The sequence below is a fragment of the Bos grunniens genome, chromosome 1 (genome assembly GCF_055505025.1).
Source record: "Bos grunniens cultivar Pamir isolate PY7600 chromosome 1, Bosgru_T2T1.0, whole genome shotgun sequence".
Classification (NCBI taxonomy): Eukaryota; Metazoa; Chordata; class Mammalia; order Artiodactyla; family Bovidae; genus Bos; species Bos grunniens.
The window spans coordinates 73,833,512-73,857,728 of NC_141165.1; the positions used below are offsets into that span (position 1 = coordinate 73,833,512).

General features: G+C 34.0%; 1 protein-coding gene across 9 annotated transcripts in view; it reads left to right on the plus strand.

Moving 5' to 3' along the window:
* Positions 1–24,217, plus strand: part of KLHL24 (kelch like family member 24) — a 37,517-nt gene that overhangs the window by 7,171 nt on the left and 6,129 nt on the right. For all 9 annotated transcript variants that reach the window (XM_086396156.1, XM_086396149.1, XM_086396194.1 and 6 more), the window contains 5 exons: positions 1,731–2,711; positions 13,380–13,564; positions 14,723–14,841; positions 18,404–18,592; positions 19,514–19,702. In XM_086396156.1, the coding sequence (XP_086252282.1) occupies positions 1,792–2,711; positions 13,380–13,564; positions 14,723–14,841; positions 18,404–18,592; positions 19,514–19,702 (1,602 nt within the window). In that variant the 5' untranslated portion in view covers positions 1,731–1,791. The remainder of the gene's footprint in view (positions 1–1,730; positions 2,712–13,379; positions 13,565–14,722; positions 14,842–18,403; positions 18,593–19,513; positions 19,703–24,217) is intronic.

The window sequence follows — 24,217 nt, forward strand, 5'->3', positions numbered from 1 at the left end:
GACAGAGGAGCCTGGTAGGCTACAGTCCATGGGGTCGCAAAGAGTCGGACGCGATTGAGCGACTTCACTTTCACTTTGTTTATATATTAGTTCACTTACGATAAATCTTAAACCTATACTAGATACTGTATTTTGAAATGTGATTAAACTTGTCTTTACTAGTTAAAATACTTTGTGTAAAACGGGAAAATGAAATCTACTGAATTACACCTGGAAGCCAAAAAGATGCTCTGAAATGTCCCATATTCCTAAGACATTCTTGTGTAAATCGTTTAGTCTGTCATCATACAAAGAGTTTATATTTTATGGTGTTGTGGACTAGTTCATGGAAAAGTTCTCAGAAAGTCTAGAGAAAGTGAGGCTGCCCAAAAAGCCAGGAAAAAGTTGCTTGAAAGGAAACAGCCCAGATCTATGAGATAGTCTCTTTTCCATACAAAGCAGTAGACAGATGTCTTGTTGCTGTTGAATGCTTTAATAATGAGTGATTTTATAGCTGTTCGTGTTTTCTGGTAAAGCAGTGGAAGACCTCTTGGCAGTCATCTATCAAGGGAAATAGGCATGGGAATTAAGAAGCTGAAAATAACATAAAAGACCTTTAACTCATATAAAATTTTAAGACTTTTATTAATACTACTCACTCAATATGCTATTCCCAAACTTATCAGATACACATACTATAAGATACCAAATAATGAATACAAGATACAGTAAAATTATTGGATACAGAAAGCAGAGCATCTTTTCATTTATGTTTCTTTCTTGTCCGTTTTAGCCAAAAGGGAAATTCTTAGTACTTGCAGTATGTTGTTTTGCATTCTGAACATAATTTAATTTAAAGTTTGAGAAAACAAAAATGTTTGCAGGCAGAAACCAATTACAAGTACATTTTGGATCACATGGCAACTTACTGAGAAGTGAAAAGAGTAAAAGGAACCTCCTTAAAAATAAAAATTTAAGCCAATTGATAGCTGTAGTCCAGTGCCTCAACCCATCAGTTACCTATTCATAGCATTTCTGAGGCAGACTTGAGGTTGTTTCTTATTAGGGAAAGGGAGGAGGGGATAAATAACATATATTTAAGAAAATACGGTACTATATCATTGTAGTGCGAATTTGGGGGAAATAAAGACAGAAGATATATCACGTAGCATTTAAATATATGTATCTCCTTTTTTCTATGCCTAGATGCACTGATACAAGTATTTTCTATTAATACAGCATTGAACATCTTTAGGTAACTCTTCCCATATAATCTTGATTATTTCCTTACGATAGATTGCTAGAAAGGGACTTAATGGTCAAACAGCATACATATTCTTAAAGGCCATTGATAGATACAGATGAATTTTTCTGTAGCAGCACTATATTAAAATAATAAGTATTTATATTAAGATTTGAATTCAGTCAAGTTCTGTGTCATACAGCGTTCTGACATAGCTCTACCTTCAGTAGATGAAACCCAGTTTGTAAAAGGGAAACAGAAGGTAATATATTAGTAATTCACAAAGTATGTAGTATCCTTTCAACTAGGGGGTTTAAGGAGTACTATTGCAAATTGCCCCTAATGTTTTCATTGTATAAATTTTTATCAATCTTTATCAAAATGAGATAGTGCTCTATACCCTGTATGAAATAATGTAATTTTATTGTGTTTACATCAAAATGAAATTATGTAATTGGAGTACTAAAACTTTTTACATACTGAAATGTTTTAATTTTTTTACTTTTAGCCACATAAAGAAAATCTGTAACAGTTATTTCTCAACAATTATATAGTCAACTGATGTAACAATGGTACTAATATTGGGACGAAGACTAAACAGAGAGGATCTCGGGGTGCGTGATTCACCAGCAACAAAGCGTAAAGTTTTTGAAATGGACCCTAAATCTCTGACAGGCCGTGAGTTTTTTGACTTCTCTTCAGGATCATCCCATGCTGAAAACATCCTCCAGATATTTAATGAATTTCGAGATAGTCGTTTATTCACAGATGTTATCATTTGTGTGGAAGGAAAAGAATTTCCTTGCCATAGAGCTGTTCTCTCAGCCTGCAGTAGCTACTTCAGAGCTATGTTCTGTAATGACCACAGGGAAAGCCGAGAAATGTTGGTTGAGATCAATGGTATTTTAGCTGAAGCTATGGAATGTTTTTTACAGTATGTTTATACTGGAAAAGTGAAGATCACTACAGAGAATGTACAATATCTCTTTGAAACATCAAGCCTTTTTCAGATTAGTGTTCTCCGTGATGCATGTGCCAAGTTCTTGGAGGAGCAACTTGATCCTTGTAATTGCTTAGGAATCCAGCGCTTTGCTGATACCCATTCCCTCAAAACACTCTTTACAAAATGCAAGAATTTTGCATTACAGACTTTTGAGGATGTGTCCCAGCATGAAGAATTTCTTGAACTTGACAAAGATGAACTGATTGATTATATTTGTAGTGATGAACTAGTTATTGGCAAGGAGGAGATGGTTTTTGAAGCCGTCATGCGTTGGGTCTATCGCGCTGTTGATCTGAGAAGACCACTGTTACATGAGCTCCTGACTCATGTGAGACTCCCTCTGTTGCATCCCAACTACTTTGTTCAAACAGTTGAGGTGGACCAGTTGATCCAGAATTCTCCTGAGTGCTATCAATTGTTGCATGAAGCAAGACGGTACCACATACTTGGGAATGAAATGATGTCTCCAAGGACTAGGCCACGCAGGTAAGACTGATGTGTATTAACTACAACATAATTAGCAAAAGTTTTTGTTTTTTTAAAATATTTTAAAGCTTCCTGAGTGTAATCTCCATGTAGTCATTTATATGTATCATCTACATGTGGTTTTATGTAATTTGAGATTTGTTTTGGATTATAACTCATTAGAATTTCTCCCAATGAAGACTAGATTCAACAGTAGCACTTTTCGTTATTGTTGTTCTGAGCTATAAGACGGTATTGCAAAGGGTCTTTGGAGCTAGCATGTTTCAGCCTATATCTTCTTAACCTGTCTTAAAAAGGTTAATTTTTCTTAACCTTTATAGGGTACCAAATTTATTCTACGTTTTCCCAAAAGATCTTTGGAAGTTAAGTAACTAAAGACTGTGTTAGAGTTTGTTGGACTGCCTCTACTTATAAAAAACAATTTGTGTATTCACAGACTAACCTTTTTCCTAATAGACAACATGAAATATAGAGATCAAGTAAGTAAGTTGATATACATTGAGGGAATTCTCAGATGTAAAATCAAGGTTTCAGATCTTTTCTCATTGCTGCAGTTATTATATTTAAAATTATTTGAAAATGAAAGTCACTCAATTGTGTCCAACTCTTTGCAACTCCATGTACTATACAGCCCATGAAATTCTCCAGGCCAGAATACAGGAGTGAGTTACCATGCCCTCCTCCAGGGGATCTTCCCAACCCAGGGATCAAACCCAGGTCTCCCACATTGCAGCAGGATTCTTTACAGCTGGGCCACAAGGGAAGCCTGAGAATACTGGAGTGGGTCACCTATCCCTTCTCCAGGGGGTCTTCCCAACCCAGGAATCAAACCGGGGTCTCCTGCATTGCAGGAGGATTGTTTACCAACTGAGCTATCAGGGAAGACCCATTTAAAACACCTGTAGATTTTAATTCATAAACTATAGAAAAATAATCTCTGTGCCTTAAGAATGGAAGGAACAGTATTAAAGATTTTACTGTGAATAAGCAAAAATCGGCTGTTGTGAGACATAGTAAAGAATCTTAAATATTTTTCTAATAGAGCTGACTTTTGGTGTGTGTGATATAAAATACATAATATAAAATTTGCCATCCTAACCGTTTTTTATTGTTAAATAGTGCTAAACATATTCACATTGTTGTGCAACTGGTATTTATTTTCCCATACTATCTTCATTTTGCCTATAAATCTATTATAGCATAGCTCTTAAACCATATTTTTAGCATTAATTTTGATTATCAAAATTATTCCCGTGTTTTGGAATGTGATTAAAATTCAGCATGTTGTGAGATCTCATGTTTTTAATTATAATTCAGCATATTATGACCTGTCTTTAAAATCTACACTAGTTTGGATATAACAAGATTTGATCTGTTTCCTCATAAGTAAAATGAGATTTATGATAAACAGTGCTTATTTCACAGGTTTTGCTGTTGAAATTATTAAATGCAATAGTCTTAAGGTACTCAGCATAGAAGGTGGTACATAGGAAGTGCTTTAAGAATTATGGCTATAGTGTAGTGTTAGTATGACTCACTTTAAGAAAACTTCCAGTACTTGACAGTCTGAACATTTTTACAAATGAGATACAACATTGAGTAACTATTATTACAAAAATTAATGTAATATTTCTTTGTATATTAGGTTTAGAGTGCATTTTTTCTTCAAAGTCACTTGACTTTAGTTAAAAGTAATTGTTTTATAAGAAATAAATATAAAATATTTTACTCCTAGTCTTTTAACAAAGAACAAAAAACTATTAATTTTATTCTATAAAATATACTGATTTTTTAAAAGTTGTTTTTAGGACTGTTAAGAGACTTCAGCTGAGCTTAAGAATGTAAGACCAGAGTTCTTAAATTTATTAATTAGGAAAACTAAACAGCTTTGGGGCTGTTCCAGAACTTTTCTGGACAAACTGTATCTCTCCAAGGGGAGAGTCGTATATTTTTCCAAACAGAATCCCCTGTGGCAGACAGAATGATTTGGGGTCAAACATGGTTAATAGTACCTATACCCAATACCTTCCAGTACTTGGAATAGGATTAGAATAGAGACCAAAGAATATGTGCTGTAGAATCAAAATTATTTATATTAAAATTACTTATAAAGATATGACCAGAATGAAATCAGAGTGCAGCCTAAAGGTAATTAGAATCAGATTATAATTAGAGAATTTTCTGATTTTCTTAGTTATTCAATTTACAAAAATACAGTTTTACATCATATTTTTAAGGGAACCAATCCATTTCATACAGTGAAACACATCTGTATATATATAAGATTATGATACCACTTTTCTCTAGGAGACTAGCAGAAAAAAAATAAAGCTGTAGTTATATTGAATTTTCAGACTATTATAATAGCAGATAATTATTTTATATAAATTTTATATTTTATGAATTACGTAAGAACTCTAAAAAGGAATGCTTTATTGTAGAACTCTGCTATCACCTGTCCTTTATATTCTGTCCTCCACTTATCTGTTACTACATTTAGTACTAATCACTAGGAATTTCCTTATCTGAACAATATGTATTCTTTGTAGAGGTTCTCATCTTTCTGAGAAACTACAAACTTCTTTGTAAGAGAAGTGACATCTCCACCTCTTCAACTACAGCTCATTCTGACTTCTCCAGTCACTCTACTGAAACTCCTCTCAGTCAGGTCATCTATTTGTTCTTTGTTAGCCTCTTTTCAGTCTTTATTCACCTTGATCTCTCTTTCAGATTTGACATTTTTAATTGCTTAAATCCTTCTTGAAACTCTCTTCTGATAGCTTCAGGAGTACCATTTCCCTCATGGTCCTCTTCTTCAGTACTCTTTTTCAGTTTGATAGTGCTTTGTCTATTGTTTGAAATGTTGATATTCTCTTGGTTCACATCTCGTCTTGCCTTGATAGTTTCGTAGATGATCACATCTATTCTCATGGTTTTGATTAACATGCTTACTATTGACTATGAAAACTATATCTCCACCCCAGGCTTTTTCATTCATTTATTCCATCATTCAGCTAATGTTTTTTTAAAAAAATAATATGTATAGTTACACATATATATATATTTGAAGATGCATCTTTAAAACAATAACATAGCCAAAATAAATCTCACAGTTAAAAATAATTCTTTCATAATATTTAATATCCAGTCCATATTCATGTTTCCCTAGTCTTTTCCAGGCTGTTCTTTAATTAACTTGAATCCAGTCCAGGACTAGTACAGGTTCATTGCATCTGTTTATTTCCATGAAGTCTCTTATTCCAAAGCAGTTTTTCATGAATCTTACTTGTTCATGGGCAAGTTGTCCAGAAAAATACTCCATGATGTGTATTAGTCTGGTCACTTCCTTGTGATATCACTTAGCTGCATTTAGCTGTTTCCTGGAAACTGAAAGTTAGCTTCAGCTCAATGGTGAATAGTTAAATACTTTTTTGCTAGAATTCATTCTAGGTAATGCATGTATCACATTGCATCACATTAGGAGAAAGACAGCATAACTGGTTGTTGTACCATTAGTGATATAAAGATTAGCTGTTGATTAGGGAGATGACAGTCCAAACCCACCACTGTATAGTTAGGTTATACTCTCACAGCATCCGATATTTCTTTAGTGTTTATTGTGTGCCAAGTATTCTCCAGAGCTCAAGCCATACTGGACAGTGATACCTGTATATACCCATGTGTCTCTTAAATGACAGAGAAAACCCCAAGATACACTGTATTAAAAACAGAGTGTGAAAAAAATTTAAAAACGAAAAAAAGAGTGTGATGGCAGTTTTCTAGAAAGAGGACATAGAACATAAGACCATAAAAGCTTTGCTAATCAGTATTGCCAGTCGTAAACCCTGGGTCCATAAAGAAAAAGTAGTGGCGATCTATCACAGAAGTAAAAAGCTTGAGAATAGCTGTTTTTATTAATATATGTCATGCAACTTTAAATTCCTATACTAAGGTATAGCACGTTTTTAGTGAACACCTAGTGCAAGCTTCATGGCGTGTTAAGGGCACTGGCTTCAGAATCAGGGAGACCTGAGCTGCAACCTACCTCTGCATAACTAGTTAATTCTGTGACATTGGGCAAAGCACCTTAACTTCTCTATGTGTCAGCTTCCTCATCTGTAAACTAAGCATAATACCATCTACCCTGTAGGATTGTTGTGAGGATTAGAACTACTGTGTGAAAAAGGCATAGCCTAGTGTTGGACACAAAAATGCTTAATAAAAATTATTGCTAGTTTCATGAATAATCAAAATACAGTTAAAATTTGCACTATACTTTTACAGAATAGGAGATAAAGTTTGAGAGACATAAATGCTTGCTATCAAGTGGTTTAAGTATAAATTGTTCATATCTACAGAAAAAATCTGCAACACTCCATTAAACAATAGAGATAGCTATGATCTAATAAGTTCATCATTTTGAGTTTGGAATTGGTTAATTTAGTACTTGTTTCTTCTAATATTTCCTACTACTCTTGTCTAATAAGCAGTTACTATATAATGAAAATAGGAACCTATTGCCATAATGAGGACAGGGTTCAAGTTCTTATTGAATAAATCAACGAGAAGACCAAGGTTAAGTTTTTTTTAAAGAAATAATATTTTAGAATTCAATGTTCTGAGTTTCTGTTTGTTTTTCTTAAGTGATAATCTGCTATATTGGATTCATGGTCTACCATTTTTATACGTGTTAGTTCATTGTTATTTTGAATGCATTTTTATATTACAGTACTGTGTAATGTCAGAGTCTCCCTCTACCTGACCCTTGATATATCAGTATATATATATAACCCTTTCATCCCCAAAGGATTACCAGTTTTTTTCACTCTTTTTAAAAATATTCTTTGTATACAGAAGTGTGTGTGTGTCTGTCTCTGTGTGTACATGTGTCCCTACTATTCTTTATATAGATGGTAGTATATCTTATTTTTACCTCCTAAAAATATCTTGGAGTTTCTTCTATATCAGCACATATACGTCTTTATTCCTTTTTTTTTTTTTTTTTAGCTCTTCATTATGGAAAATTTCAAATTCACTCTTTTTTAAGAGTTGTATAGTATCACACTTATGGATACTATAAATTATTTAATCCCTCTCTTAATGATGTACATTTAAGTTGTTTCTAGATTTTTTTTCATTGCAAACAGTGCTCAGTGAATACTCTTATACATATGTCTGATAAATTACAGCATAAATTACTAGAAGTGAAATCACTAAGTCATAAAATAGGTGCATTTTTAAAACTTTGCCAAGATATTGTAAAAATTGACTTCCAATTTATACTTTTCCAAAAATATGAAAATCCCTATTTCTTCACTCCTTTCCTTACACAGTATTGTAATAGTTTTTATAAATTTTTGCTACTCTGGAAAAGTGAAAATTTGTACCCCATAATTTTTTTTGCTCAAACTTTAAACTATATTTTGTATTGGGGTATAGTCGATAAACAGTGTTGTTAATTGTTATTTCTTATAATACTTCCTACTACTCTCGTCTAATAATTAGTTACTATATAATGAACATTGGGTTGGATGTATTCTTTCAGATCATGTTTTTCTCTGGATATATGCCCAGGAGTGGGATTGCAGGGTCATATAGTAGCTCTATTTTTAATTTTTTAAGGAACCTCTATACTGTACCAGTTTACATTTCCGCCAACAGTGTCGGAGGGTTCCCTTCTCTCCAGACCCTCTCCAGCATTTCTTGTTTGTAAATGTTTAGAGGATAGCCATTCTGCCAGTGTGAGGTGATATCTCATTGTAGTTTTGATTTGCGTTACTCTAATAATGAGCATGTGTCCCATAATCTTGATTTGCATTTCTTTCATGTGAAAGTTTGAGGTTTTCCAAGTTTGAAAACCATTTATAGGTTTGTTTTTTTCTCCACTTCATTGGACTCTAGTGTATCAGAATTCTGATTGGAAGTGATTGAAAAGGGCGTTAGCATAGAAGGGAGATAGATGTTTTAAAAGAGTATAAGAAGGCATTATCTTGTAGAACCTAAGGGCAGATGTTCAACAGGACTTACAAGAAGACTGGAACAGGCTACTGAAAATGCATCAGAAATCTAGCCATGCCCTATCTCTGCCTCTTACCTCTGCCTTTCTCTCACTGCTGCTGCTAAGTCTCTTCAGTTGTGTCCGACTGTGTGCGACCCCACCATTCATGGGATTTGATTTCTATATTACAAGGTCAGTCCAGAGACACTGAATGTCTCCCTCTCATGTGGAAAGATAATCTCTGATCCAGACAGCCTTCTCTGGAGAGTTACCTGTGGCCTTGGAGTAGGATCATGTAGCAGGAAATTGATAGCTGAAATTCTTGTCCCATATGTAAGAGCAGACAAGCTGATAGTGGCTATTAATAGTAAGGTGTGGATTTTCTCCTTTGTTCTTTCTTAACTTGAGGCAAGAGGAAGGGATGGAATAATTTGTGTTCATTGGAGACAACAAAAAATAATATCCATGTTTCTGCCTAGGAGGTAACACTGTAGCATTCGGCTTTATTCTTCCCTTTTATTCTCTAAGAATTTATTATTTCTTTTACAAAGTTGTAATCTATTTCATATCATAGTCTGCTGTTATCATTTATTTAATATTTTCATGACATGAAATCTACAGTACCATAACCATCCCACCCACATTTAAACTCTTCCTGATTTTTTACCAGTAAATGAGATAAATATCTTTGTGACTATATGAGCATACCTGTAATTAGTTCCTGATAATAAATTCTTAAATAATTGCTTCTTTTAAAGAGTAAATATTTGAATCTTTCAATTGGTACAACTATTTCCTTATAGAACCCATTTTCCCTATTCCAGTTTCAGGTAGAAAGCCTTACCACACAAGTTGAAACTGTCCTTATTAAGTTTAGAAAGCCGTATGGTTTATGGCTGTCATAAGTCTCTTTACGGGGTCATTTATATACATTTATATTGATAAACCATACCCAGTGATTCCTCTAGGCTCAGGAACTTTTGTTTTTTGGATACAGTAAGATCAGACTATCAGGGAACAGACTTAACGTTAATTATGAGGGACTGATTAATTTATCTTTTAGTTTATATATATTTATTTGCAATAAGAAATGGAACTGTCAACTGTTCCAAAAAATGGAATGGTTCAAATGGAACTGTCAAAAAATATTTTAAGTCAATGTAGCCAGCATATTCTCTTACTATGGGCAACTTACCAGTTGGGAAGCCAACGTTTTCAAAGATTGTTTGGAAGCTAGTAGACCTTTAGAGCCAGACTCTTCCCAGCTAGTATAGTTTGAGGATGTCTCTCAAATCTCACCCAGCATAAAATATTCTTACCAAAGAACCAGTAATGTTCAAGTTAGCTTAGTTAAGCTTCTCCTTTCCTTTAGACGAGTTACTTGAATGGACACAGAAAATGTTTGCCTCTGTGATTACTTACTCTTTCATTCATTTGCTCATTCATTTATTTATTGTATATAGGGCTGATCAGTCCCCTCTTTTGATATATAGTTAATACATTGAGTTTAGTACTGTCGTATTCTACACACTAAAGAGTCATTTGGTCTCTTTAGGGCTTTTAAAGTCTCATATCTCCATTTGAATTCATTATTTTGGTGCAATGACTCGGTATTCAGGTATTTTTGAGTCTTGAAATAGACTGTGTCACTAATATCTCTCCCTTCTTCCTTCCAGCTTCCCACTATATGGAAACATTTCTTTTTGTGTTTTCTAAATGTGTTCAGTCATTTTTCTTATTACCAAGGATCACCCTTAGACCCCTTTTTGTTGATGAAAATTAATTTGGCAGTTCATCTGTCCCTGGCATGTTTGCATTGACAGTAAGAAGGTCTGTTATTTTGGCCAGCAAGTCTTTCTGAGGTTCTTAACTGAACCTGGCAATTACTATACATTTTGTTCATATGGTTTAGAATATTTTGTGGATTTATAATTCTTTTCCTTTCACATAAATCAAAGAATATGATCTTTTAATTTAAACTTTTCTCAAGTTTATGATAAAAGAGTATGATGACTTTTAAAAAAGTATTTACCATTGTAGGAAAAAAATAATTTTATCGCACTTTCCTAGGAACAAGTGGTGAGACTTGTTTCAAATTTCAATACTCAAGACTTAATACTGCTTAATACTTAAGCTGCGAATATTTGTTAGTTTGTTACAGCAGAAAATGAGAATTTTCACTTTAAAAGATTAATAAAGTAACATAGTCTCTAAAAATAGATTGCATGGGTATCTAGAATTTTATTCATCCTATACTATCATCTTGACTGCTTTTTTATTCTCCTCACCATTATCAGCTGCAGCAACTCATTTCCTTTAAGGCAATCATCTTCCTGCCTGAGATAAGTATTTTTCCAAGCTCAAGAAATAAAAATAGCTATTAAATTGAGTTAACACTCTCTAATGAGAACACCAGACTTGTCTCAAATTAAGTTAAAAGCCATTTGGTTGCAAATGAGACCTTCAGTTAGGCAAAACTACTAGTTTGCTGATCCTTTCAGATACATAGACACAGGCACTGAAATAATCCTTTATTTAGTAAGACTAAACGTTTTAGCCATTAGCTTTTTGTGCTGTTTTCTCTTCTTGTCCCAAGGTGCAAAACAACAGACAATGTATGTTTATTGGGCTAAGAAGTCTTGGAAAACAAAGCAAATTCAAGAAAAGGGAAAGTATAAAACAAGTAAAATGCTACACGTGCATGCTAAGCCTCTTCAGTTGTGTTGGACTCTTTGCGACCCTATGGACTGTAGCCCTCCAGGCTCCTCTGTCCATGGGATTCTCCAGACAAGAATACTGGAGTGGATTGACATGCCCTCCTCTGGGGGATATTTCCAGCCCTGGGACTGAACCCGTGTCTCTTACATCTCCTGCATTGGTAGGCGGGTTCTTTGCCACTAGTGCCACCTGGGAAACCCAAAGAAAGTATAAAACAAAATTATATCAAAATTACCTTAATTTTGTATTAAAACTATTAGGAGTGACTCAAACCCAGTAACAGTATTTAGCAATTTTTGTTTTGCTCAATCAATAGGTAAGACTTTGAAGACTAACACATGGGTTTGTCTTAGAAGTATTTTAAGTAAGATTTAAGGAAATAAAACTAATATGGAAAGAAGGATATCTTCTGGTCATTAGTTATACTACTAAGTGGCTGGTGCTATCTACTATTTACTTTTAATATTTTCATTTTGGAATTATTTGGAAAATAGTAAATATTATTGATAGTATTTGAGTCCTTCTGATAATATTTTACTATATACTAGATTAGGGTTATATTATTCGCTGGGTTCTTAAAAGTAATTTTTATTGCATCTGTGGACAGAATTCTTTTCTATGATATTTATTTCTGATTTTATAATGGAAAAAGTATGCCTGGCATGGACTGACTAGGTGAATGATTGTTAGCTGAAATAACTGCAAGTATGTATAGCTAGAATATCTTAGCAGCTCTATCAAAGGGATGTACCAATGCTACTTAATTCTGTTTTTTCCTAGTGAAATTATAAAACATCACACTGACTAAAACTACAAATAAGTGTTTTAACCTGATCTTTTTTCCTTCATTTAAGAGAAGAGGGATTGTTAAAATTTTTGTTTGTGAGATTTAACATTGCAGCAGCCATAAAATGTAATTACAAGACTTTTTTATTTCCATGAGCCTTATGAACAAAAAGAAAAATCTTGGCTAAGCTTTTAGTTTTTCCTGTCTCTATCTTAAGTTTAAACTACAAAGTAAAAGAAGCCTGTAATTAATGTAAACCTCAGGATTCCCTTAGGGCACTTAAAAGTTATCTTTTCCACTCTAAAAGTAGCCCATGCTCATTACTGTTTTGAAAATTTGTGTTGATATAAAGGAGGAAGCCACACAATCGAGAGAAAACCATCATTAGCACTTTGCTGTGATCTCTCCAGACACATTAATTACATAGTATTGATCAGACTTTCTGTACAATTTTTCATCTTGCCTTTTTCCTGTAGCATTCTTTATTATAAGCTCTGTTAACATCTTTGGAGACCACCTAGCCTTTTCAGTTGGATTAAGTTTACTTAAGTTTAAAAAAAATATATTTAGGGAAATCCTTGGCAGTCCAGTGGTTAGGACTCTGCACTTTAACTGCAGAGGGCGTGGATTCTATCCCTGGTCAGGGAACTAAGATTCTGAAAGCCATGTAGTGCGGTTAAAAAAAATTTATGTTTCAAAATGATATCTGAACAAATACATGTATTGCTCTAAAGGATACTTAACTTGTACTGTGAATTTGTCTTTTTAGAACTAACAATCTGATGAAAAAGCACCATTTTCCTACACTTAAAAAGTGCATTGTCTTATCTTGTGTGGTTATGCTTATCTGAATTGCCGTTAAGATTCCATTTGAAAGTCATCCTTAATATTACCAGGGTTCCAGTTCAATTAGGTATAATCTTTGGACTGCTACTCATAGAAAAAGTACCCATAGAAGTTTCCTGTGAAAAGATTATGTTATTAAACTCCTTATAAATGTTCTCAAAGTAAATAACTGATAGCTTCTATTGGTTGGCACATACTCAGAAAATAAATTTAACTTTATAATAATGTTCCACTTTTTTTATGACAACGGTATGCTTTTAGGAATTTAAACAATCGAGTGTGTGTTATTATTTATGCATTCTTATAATAATTATTTTAGGTCAACTGGCTATTCTGAGGTGATAGTTGTCGTTGGAGGCTGTGAACGAGTTGGAGGATTTAATCTTCCATACACTGAGTGTTACGACCCTGTAACAGGAGAGTGGAAGTCTTTGGCTAAACTTCCCGAATTTACCAAATCAGAGTATGCAGTCTGTGCTCTAAGGAATGACATTCTTGTTTCAGGTAATAAAGAATTATTACGTAGCTACTTTTAATTTAATCACAGCTTGGCCATTTGAAACCATTACAGTGTCTCAAAAGAAAAGAGTGAAAGTAGAGATGCCCTCTTTAATCAGATCATATTATACAACAAATAAAACTGAAACTGACTTATTGCTCTTAAAAACAGGTACAAGATAATTTAGAATAATTTAAAAAAGATTCACCAGAAAATGTCTTTAACCATATCATTTTTTAAAATTTATGTTATTGATTTCTTGTTACTAATTTCTACTGAACAACAAAGTGATTCAGTTATACATATATATTATTTTTCATATTCTTTTCCATTATAATTTATCCTAGGCTATTGACTGTAATGCCCTGCACTGTACAGTAGGCCGTATTATGTTTTAAATGCTCGCAAACGCATATAGAATATGTACAGTTTTTAAAACTTCTTTACTCTAAGAACACAGTGAAATATATAAAGTGAAGAGTGCTCAGAATTAAGCATCTCTCATCCACCCATGTTTTCTGGAATTCTCCCCAAAGTTTATGAAATAAGATTTTTCTTAAAATTCTTAACTTGAACTTTCATTATAATACATGATATGTTACCTCTAAAGTCAGACAGACAGTAATGTGACAGACACTACAGTGTCTCTAATTTTAAATTTGTTAATTAAACAATTTTACCAGTTTTGCAGGTTACTCTGTTATTACACATTGAATAATATAACAACACATTATTTTGTGTAGTGGTATACAAAACGGCTGATTTTTTTAAATCTTTCTAGAATAATTCTTTTGTCCAGGTGCTTCTGTTCTCTGACTCTTAAATGAACAGTCTTATACATTTGACCATAGAATAAAATGTAGAATAGTAAAATTGTAAAATTCTACTATTCTACGTTAAAATTAGAATAGTAAGTTTCATATTCTACATTTTATTATTTGGGGCATGTAATGATTATTTCTCAAAATAACAATGGACAAGGTTAAATCTGCTCTGTGATCTATTTCCATTTGAAGTTTTAAGGGTCTTTGTTTTATTTATTGAACTGAATCCTTAAATTCTTGGACTGGGTGAATATTTCAGTATTTTCATTATTTATGCCTTGGGCATAGATCCCTTGGTGATATACTTGTTAGTGTGTGTGCAATGTTTTGCATTTATAGGTGGAAGAATCAATGGACGTGATGTCTGGATTTATAACTCACAGTTAAATATTTGGATCAGAGTTGCTTCTCTAAATAAAGGCAGATGGCGTCACAAAATGGCTGTCCTCCTTGGTAAAGTAAGAGAAACCACTTTTTGTTATTATTGCTGGTACCTTTCCAGAATAAATACCACAGATGAATCCTTCATTTTACTCACCCTCTGGGTATTTTGGACTCAGCTTGTATTTCCTTTCATTTCTAACCTCAGTACATAAACTGAAGATATAAACAATTTGACACTGTACTTTTGAATGGATATTTTGTTCTCCCAACTTGGAATTCATAGCAGTGCAGCACATTTCTTTTCTCATGCACCATTGGCTTCTAAATGCCTGAGAAGCGCTCGAAAATAAAGGAGTACATCAAGTACAAAAACAGGCCAGTGTCTAATCCAAGCAGTCTTTTTCCTTTTACTGACTTCGGCAATCAGGCCAAGATATATTTATCTAGAGTCATATTATTTTATCTTTCTTATTTATACAAGTAGGGACAAAGCAAATAAGTGTTAAGATAAACTCACCAGCTTATTTTAAAGCAAACTTACTACTGGCTGCAGCTAATAAATATAAAAAACATATAATCTGATTCTGGACCATTCACTGTCCTTAGGAACTTTGAGAATCACTGGTAGACTAGTGGCAACTACAACCAGTTTTTCTGAGTTAAATTAATATAAGAAGCTGTTACATAAGCAGATAAAAATACAGCTGTGTAACAAGGGCTCACTTGGATTCTTTTCCTGCCTCCGTCTCTATCAGCTCCTCCAAAGCCACTTCAGATTGCTGAGCAGTCTAAGTATAAGCAACATAGTTGGCTTGCGCATTTTTTTTGAAGTGTGGTTGATTTACAGTATTGTGTTAATTTCAAGTATATAGCACAGTGATTCGTGGTTTAGGGGTTTTATTTGTTTGCTGATTATATTCCATTATAGGTTATCACAAGAAACTGAATATATCACACATAACATTTTTTATTCGTCCCCTGTTACCCTCTACTAAAATGATTGCTACCTCTTAAGCCCTCTCGTGGAGGCATTTTAGAGCCACCAATGAGAAAGCAGAACTGCTCTAGTTGGAACAGAGATGATGCCAGGAACCCTTCCCACTCAGTCACCTATCAGTTCTCATTCCTTCCCTCTTATCTCCCCACAAAAGCGTCTTAAAAACTCTGTACTGTAGAGCTTCTCAAAGTGCAGTTTGAAAGCTACTGTTAATTCCTAAGGGTACTGATCTAGTGTGCTGCTGCCACTGACAAAACTAGTGAAATAATGAGGACCTTAAGGTAGGTGTAATGAAAATAAAATACTAACAGTATTTTCTAAAACCACTGGTTTGTTAATAGAGTTTTGGTAGCTATATATCAAGGATGACAACATAAAAGGGGCAGGTTGAAAGAGATGAGGTCAGACTAAAAACATTATAATTCTTTATTCTGAACAGAGAAAAGCATATGAAAATGATTGATGTTCCAAACATCATTTATGGATTGATGAACACAAATTTACTTGATAAATATTAGTATACTTGACTTGAAGTTACCCAAAACTTAGAAGCACTAATTCAAAAAATAAAAAGATTCCTTCTGTCCTTCCACAGCAAGTACTCAATTCATGGAAAACAGTTATTCCAAAAATTACATTCAAGGCTGAATTCAAACCTATAAAGTTATTTAAAGCATAAATGTTTTCTGTTAAGGAAACCTAGGATGGTTTGGAATATAGTATCGTAGAGCAAGAAGCAATCTTAGAAAATATTTAATGTAACTTTTTCAATTTATGAAGAAACTGAATCCAGAGAGATGGAGTCATTTGCTCAAGGTTGCACAGAAAGTGATAAAGCAGGGGCAAAAGCTCAGATTTTCTCAATCTAGGAGCCTTTTATCTTGAGGCTCATAGCATATATTTTTAGTTTATGCATGTAGTGTAGTGTTAAAGTTTAACCCTCAAAATTATGTGATAGGTACTATTATTTTATACATTTTCAGATTGAGGAAATTAAGACAGAGTTTGAGAGAGTATAGGTAAACTGCCCAAGCAAGGTCTTATGTGCAGTGGCAGAGCCAATGTGGACTCTACCTCTCCTGACTTCAAAGTTGTGCCTTTAAGTACTATATTATACCTCAGTTTCTGTACCCCTTCTGTACCCCTATGACCTTGAATAGGTTACCTAACCTCTCTGGGTTATATGGTGTGGGGAGAACAGACCCACCAACAGATCATTTTAAATGTGAGAAATGCAAAATTGAAGTAACATTGGCTGCTAAGGAAATTTGCAAGAGTACAGAAAGATAGATTGTGAACATACTTGAATGACAATGTGTAAATATAAAGTTTGGCCTTGACCATTTGGCATTCATTGTTAGACTAGTAAAAGGAGTTGATGAGGTATTTTAGGAAGATTAATCTATGGTTTAGAGAGTACAAGAGTGGAGACCAGGAGGAGATTGAGAGGTATGAAATGATACGGACCCTGAGGAAGGATAGTGGCAGCGGGAAACAAAAGGAAGGGACAGATGCGAGAGATGCTGTGAAAGAAGGCTCAGTAGAACTTAATAGTTAGATATAGATGCAGAGAAAAGTTGATGCTGCTGCTGCTGCTGCTAAGTCGCTTCAGTTGTGTCCAACTCTGTGCGACCCCATAGATGGCAGCCCACCAGGCTCCCCCCGTCCCTGGGATTCTCCAGGCAAGAACACTGGAGTGGGTTGCCATTTCCTTCTCCAGTGCATGAAAGTGAAAAGTGAAAGTGAAGTCGCTCAGTCGTGTCCAACTCAGCGACCCCATGGACTGCAGCCCACGAGGGTCCTCTGTCCATGGGATTTTCCAGGCAAGAGCACCGGAGTGGGGTGCCATTGCCTTCTCCGAAGTTGATGATGATTGTTCATTAAAAGAATTGTAGATATTAAACTGGAGAGCTTCTATAGGTTAAAGATTTCTTGTATATCTCATGATGCTTAATGGATTATTCTGCATATAGCTGGTTTAATAAATGGCCTGTTGATCACTTGTCCTACTTCCTCATATTTGTGAAAAGAAAATGTATATGAAAGCTCTTTGAAATATACAGTCTAGAGTTCATTATGTGCCAGGTACTTTTCTAGGCTTTATAGGAACTAAATTAAAGAACAAAATAGGCCCTGCCTTCAAAGATCTCACAGTCTAGTAATCCTTACCTAGTATTTTAGTTTCTAGCTTTATTCTATTTTAGAGCTTTAGTCTAGCTTTATAATATTCAAATATTTTCACCATACGTGAATATGAGTACTTATGCTAAATCCTATAATTCTCAATGCAAGTAGTATTGCTGCTAGTGGGATAAAGATTGCTTCTTACTTCAAGCTATACATGTCCTTTTGTGCATAAAGCAGAGATATACATATAGTACATAAACACATATACAATGTATCTATGGTATTAAAACTTTCATTGAACGGGGCTATTATGAAAAGAAATGTCTAAAATATCTCCTTGGTGGTAGTGAGAGGATGATAATTTTTTAAAAGGTCCAGAAACGGAGCTAAGTATATTGCAGTTACAGTCACCAGGAACTTTTAAAGGGAAGAGATCCCTTAATTCTTTAGCCAACTAGTTAAAAATTCAAACTTTTGATAATTAAGATTTTTTCCATGTATTTTACATGTAGGTATATGTTGTTGGAGGCTATGATGGGCAAAACAGACTTAGTAGCGTAGAATGTTATGATTCCTTTTCAAATCGATGGACTGAAGTTGCTCCCCTTAAGGAAGCAGTAAGTTCTCCTGCCGTGACCAGCTGTGTGGGCAAATTGTTTGTGATTGGTGGAGGACCTGATGATAATACTTGTTCTGATAAGGTAAGCCATGTTTTCTTGCAGAAATAACCACTGATATACACAAGAAGAGAAATACAAATGGCCTAACAAGTAGGTAGTTTGGTTCCCTAGTGTGAAAGGCCTTTTAAAAATTGTCTGGTACTTTATACTTTGGGAGGAAAACATTGAGTTTCAGGTTACTAAAGTGAAATGGTTTACAGAATCAAAAAATTATTTGTTCAGAATACAGTTAGTAAGTGAACTAACAAAGGGTGAGACAGTAACCAGTTATACTGCTTTCAAATGGGTCATTTTCTGTGTACTTTGAAAATATTGTTTAGAACAAAGATAAGGGAAGAAAACCTCTCTAATGTAAACATAGGATGGCTCAAAGGTGCTGCAGTTCATTAAATTCCTGGGACAATGAGCATGTGCCATACTGACAGCTCTGAAAATACCATGTTTATTCTGGAGACAAGTGTCTAATGCCTGATTCATTTAACAATAGTTTACTAAATTTTGTCAATCAATAAATTTTTTCTCAAATTTTAATGTCAAAAGTTACATATTTAGAATTCATTAATTCAGAACTTGTGATAATTTAAAGTATAGTAAATTGAGGTTCGCTTGTATTCTTTTGAAGACTCCCTAAATATGTAAAGAAATTGTATTCAAATTGAGGCATACTTATCTTATGTAACAGAATTTTTTAAAATCCAGACATTAATTTTAATGGGAACAAAGCAAACCTGGTAGCCATTCATCCTAGAAACAATCTGTGCTTGTCTGTCACTCTGTTCTGCTTGATAATTCAGATATTTCATTCTCAAGCCAGCCTCCCTTAATTCTATGAATTAATGGAATTTTATTTTAATCATATTTTTGTATATTGGCAAACTTTTTATTAAGTAAATTTGCATTCTTGTTGAGAAATTTTAATTAAATGTTTCTATATATTACTAGGTTCAATCCTATGATCCAGAAACCAATTCTTGGCTACTTCGTGCAGCTATTCCTATTGCCAAGAGGTGTATAACAGCCGTATCCTTAAACAACCTGATATATGTTGCTGGTGGACTGACCAAGGCAATATACTGTTATGATCCAGTTGAAGATTACTGGATGCATGTACAGAATACATTCAGCCGACAGGTAATAACATAAAACAGACCAAAAGAAAAATCAGTGTAGGAGAGACCAAGTATAGTACCAATATGAATATACAGTACTGGACACTATTTCATGTACACTTGGATTATTTCACAGTTCTTTCAAAGTTCCACATACAGCATATGGTGTACTTGTTTTGAACTTCTTCCAAGGAATGGATTATTGAAATAACTTTTTACTGTCCCGTGGTAAAGTAGGTACTGTACTTGGTATGTTTGGTTTTTTTCCCCCTTGACCTTTTTCAGACTCCTGCTCCAGTTCTTATCCCTCTCTGTTGTACATTTCAAAAGAGAAGAAATGCTCCCAAACTGGTTTCTTTGCTTCTGCAGTAAGAAATTAGGTAACATGTTGTTTTGTTATAAAGAAAATGGCTGCACTTGGTTCTCTTTCATTCACACTGCATTTGTACTCTTTACTCTGCTTCTACCCCACCCCAAAAAGGCGTTCCCTTGGCCTTTTAATTCATAATTCTACCCTCCTTCCTTCCACCATCAAAATGTTTGATGGCCCTGACGCTGGAAATCTGGCTCGACCCATACCACTTTTGAGGTGTTGTACCCACAAAGGTCATTACTAATAATTTTCTGAGTCTTATTCATGTTCTCTTGGTTTTTTTCTACCCAACCCTTAAATATGGGTATTGCCTGAGCCTCTTTTCCCTGCCCTTTTCCCAGTTTATACTCTATTCCTGCTCAGTACTGATGACTTCAAATCTTATTCTCCATTAAAGCCTCTCTCCTCTGCTCCAGACTCAAATTTCCAACTGCCTATTTAATATGTTCTAAGGCTTCAAACTTAAAACAGAATTCACCTTCTTCCCTAAGCTTACTTTTTCTGTTCCCAAACAACCTAGTGGGTAGAAAAACTCTGTTTCTCCCTTATTCACAACACTTCTGACACCAGATATGTGAGTTTATTCCCGTACCAATCAACTCTCCATCTCCAACTGGTGTCTTACAGTTCAATTCAGATCTGACACAACCTGAAGTTAGCTTCAGATTTTAAGGACTCAATCCCACAAGACTGCCACTGCTTCAGATGCCAGTCACAAGTCTCAGGTTGTCACCAGTACTTCTGAGCAGTCAACTATAAATCAAGGTTTTCACAGTCCCCCCCATGAATTCAGTAATTTTCTCAGGAAAAACACTTACTTATGTTTACAGGTTATTACAAAGGACAGAGATGGGCAGCCAGATAGAGAGGTACCCATAGTCAGGTCTGGAAGGATCCCAAGCACAGAACTTTCTGTCCTCATGGATTTGTGGTGCTCCATCCTCCTAGCACATGGATGTGTTTACCAACCTAGAAGCTCTCCATGTCCTATTTTTTGGGATTTTTATGGAGGCTTTATCATGTATACATGATCAATTATAAATCAATTTCTAGCCCTTCTCCCCTCTCCAGAGAAGGGAGAGTGGGGGAGAAACCTTTTTCAAGCTTCTAATGTCTTGCTTTTCTAACCCATTTTACCACTAGTATCTGTTGCTTGCGTTTGCTATCCAGATGGTATGTGTTCTTGCCTTTGTTCATTCTATCCACTTAGCCTTTAATGCCTTTTCTACCTTATCTACTTGTCTTTCAAGGACTACTGCATAGTTACAACAATCTGAGATTGCCCTGTTCCGAAATAATGCCTTTTCTTTCTGATCTGTCACTATACCTAACCTCTATTAGTAAATATTTATTGAGTAAGTAAACAAATAGAGAATGAAGTAACAGAGGGTCCTAATGTTAAGACAATTTTATATAAAATATAAGAAATATAGACTGTAAGGATAATGACTAGGGTTTGGCTATAACACTATTTTTCTGAAGCTGTTGACATTGAAGTATAGTCTCCAATTAGTAATGTATTCAGAGTAACATTGCCTCAGTTGATGAAAGGGACATAATAGGATCTTCAGTTTCATGGTAAAAAGGGAACATAGTCTTTTGTCCTTCTTATATCCCATTTAAATAAAATGAACTGCAATTCTCTAGTTCATTGTCCTCCTACAAGAGACAGGTGAGAATGTGCCCTGCCACAGAAGAACCCTTGTTATGGTCACGTCCATTTGCATGACAAGTGTTTACACTTACTTCTAAGTTTTTTAACCAAAGCTTTTTTAAATTGGTTTATTACAGTGAATATTTTTAAATATAGTGCGTTTTCACTAAGAGCTTCTATTCACTGAGAAGTTGACTGTACTATACAAAACAATAGTAGAGCTTAGGAAGATAACTGCTGGCATCTAGCATAACACAGGGCATATCAAAAACATGTTTTTTAATTGGAGGCTAATTACTTTACAATATTGTGGTGGTTTTTGCCATACATTCACATGAATCAGCCATGGGTGTGCATGTGTTCCCCATCCTGAACCTCCCTCCCACCTCCCTCCCCATCCCATCCCTCAGGGTCATCCCAGTGCACCAGCCCTGAGCACCCTGTCTCATGCATCGAACCTGGACTGGCAATCTATTTCACATATGATAATATACTAAAGAATATATCTTTAAAATGATTGAGATAAAATTAAGGAAAAACAAGAGGACATATATGGCACATTTTCCTTAATTAGACAGTGCCTGATAGTGACTTCAGAAATTTCAAGGAACATTTAGATCAGAAGTGTATTAAATCTATATTGAAGTCTTAAGACTAGTATGTCGGATTCATTTTGATATTTGGCAAAACTAATACAATATTGTACAGTTTAAAAAAAAAAAAAAAAGACTAGTATGTCAAATCTCTTAATTTTTGTTTTATTTTTTCTCCCCTGGGCCATTCTTAAAACCAGTACCTCTAAATGTATCTATGTATGTATTATTGATAGGCAGGTTTTGAACCATCTGTGAGTCTTTGCCTACCCTTTTAATACTAATCAAATGAAAAATGATGAATCAACTATTTCATGAAATCTACCAATTTCATGGTAGAAAGCTATTTGAACAGTTTTAAAGTGCTTAGAATATCGAATGACCAGAAAAGAGTTGAAAAATGAGCTCTTTTTGTGCAGTCATAATGGACCCAGCATTTTTCCCTGCTGTACCTTGATATTTTCATGCCTTTTGACATTGCATAATTCCTAAAAGCCACAACTTGATATTATAAACATATTTCACTTTTTAATTTTTATCAGGAACACATTTTTTTAATTGTGAAATTTTTTTACTGACGAAGTATTTTTTTAGCCTTCTTCAGTGGACTAGGTATTTAAAATGTCATTAAAGTTTAGAATAATAAATCTGATTCTTTTTCTTTATTGGCATTTTAATGATTCAGCATTATTTAAAAATAATAATAAAAAATAATTCTGTATTGTTGGCATTTTAATGATTCAGCATTATTTAAACATAAAAATAAATAATAATAAAAATAATAATTTAAAAAAATAATAATTAAGGAGAGAGGTATGTTTTACAATATTAAAATTGTGTTTCATTTAAGTCATGAAAAATAACATTTAAAACTTAATGTGTTATTAAGTTATTTTTATTAGTAGCTGTCATTACTCTTGAGACTAACATAGAGTAAAATAAACTACTATGCAAGTCATTTCCTGATACGAGTGAATATCAGTTTTGAAGATTGCTTGTTTCAATTAATTCTGAGCACTATTTAAGAAATGATGTTAATAACAATATCCTATAATTATATAGCTTAAGAATCATCATCCAAATGACTATAAAGTTCAATAGTATAAGCCAGCTTGTACTTGAAAACTAAGGATATTGTTTTTTGTGGTATTTAAAACTTTCAGAATTTCTAGAAAGAGCTCATTGTGCTTTAATTGAAAAGTATTATAGTTTGGCACATAATTGATACAATTCATAGGTGGTATTCTACATAAAAATTTTGTCATTCGCTAGTGATAATGGGCCAAGTCATTTTGGGTGTATATAAACTCTAATGTAGGCATTTTTAAGTACTCACTTACTCTTCTAGACCCAAAAGTACTATCCTCTATTATATAAATCCACCAAGGTTTAATTTTTTCTACAAGAGTGAAATTTATATATAGCAAATCTAATCAAGTAAAAATGTTTGTTGTACTCACTGGTAGAATCTATCCATTGCTGGCTATGTGGAAGCAGGATAATAATATACAATAACTGTCTGAATTAATATGAAATTTAAATAGAAGAATAATTGACCTGCAGCATAAACAGATTTATGCAATAGACAGTTTTAGTGTAATTTCTTTTTTTAAAGAATCACTCATCCTTGCAAAATATATATTATTGACAGATAAGAGTAAATTTAGCTAAGAATATCATTGTGTAGAAAGTTAACTATAAAATGTTATTTGGGGAGTTTCTATACCCCAATCAAGGCACCCTAGTAACAGTGCTTTCTTAATCTGGTTATAACTCTCTCATTCATTCAACTTGAGGGTAATCCCATATAACTAATAATGTTCCTATCCCTTGATCATGTAATAGACACTTTTTATAGTAAAGGACTGTCCTATAATATTATGATGGTTGTATCATTATAAAATTATGAGGTCCTAT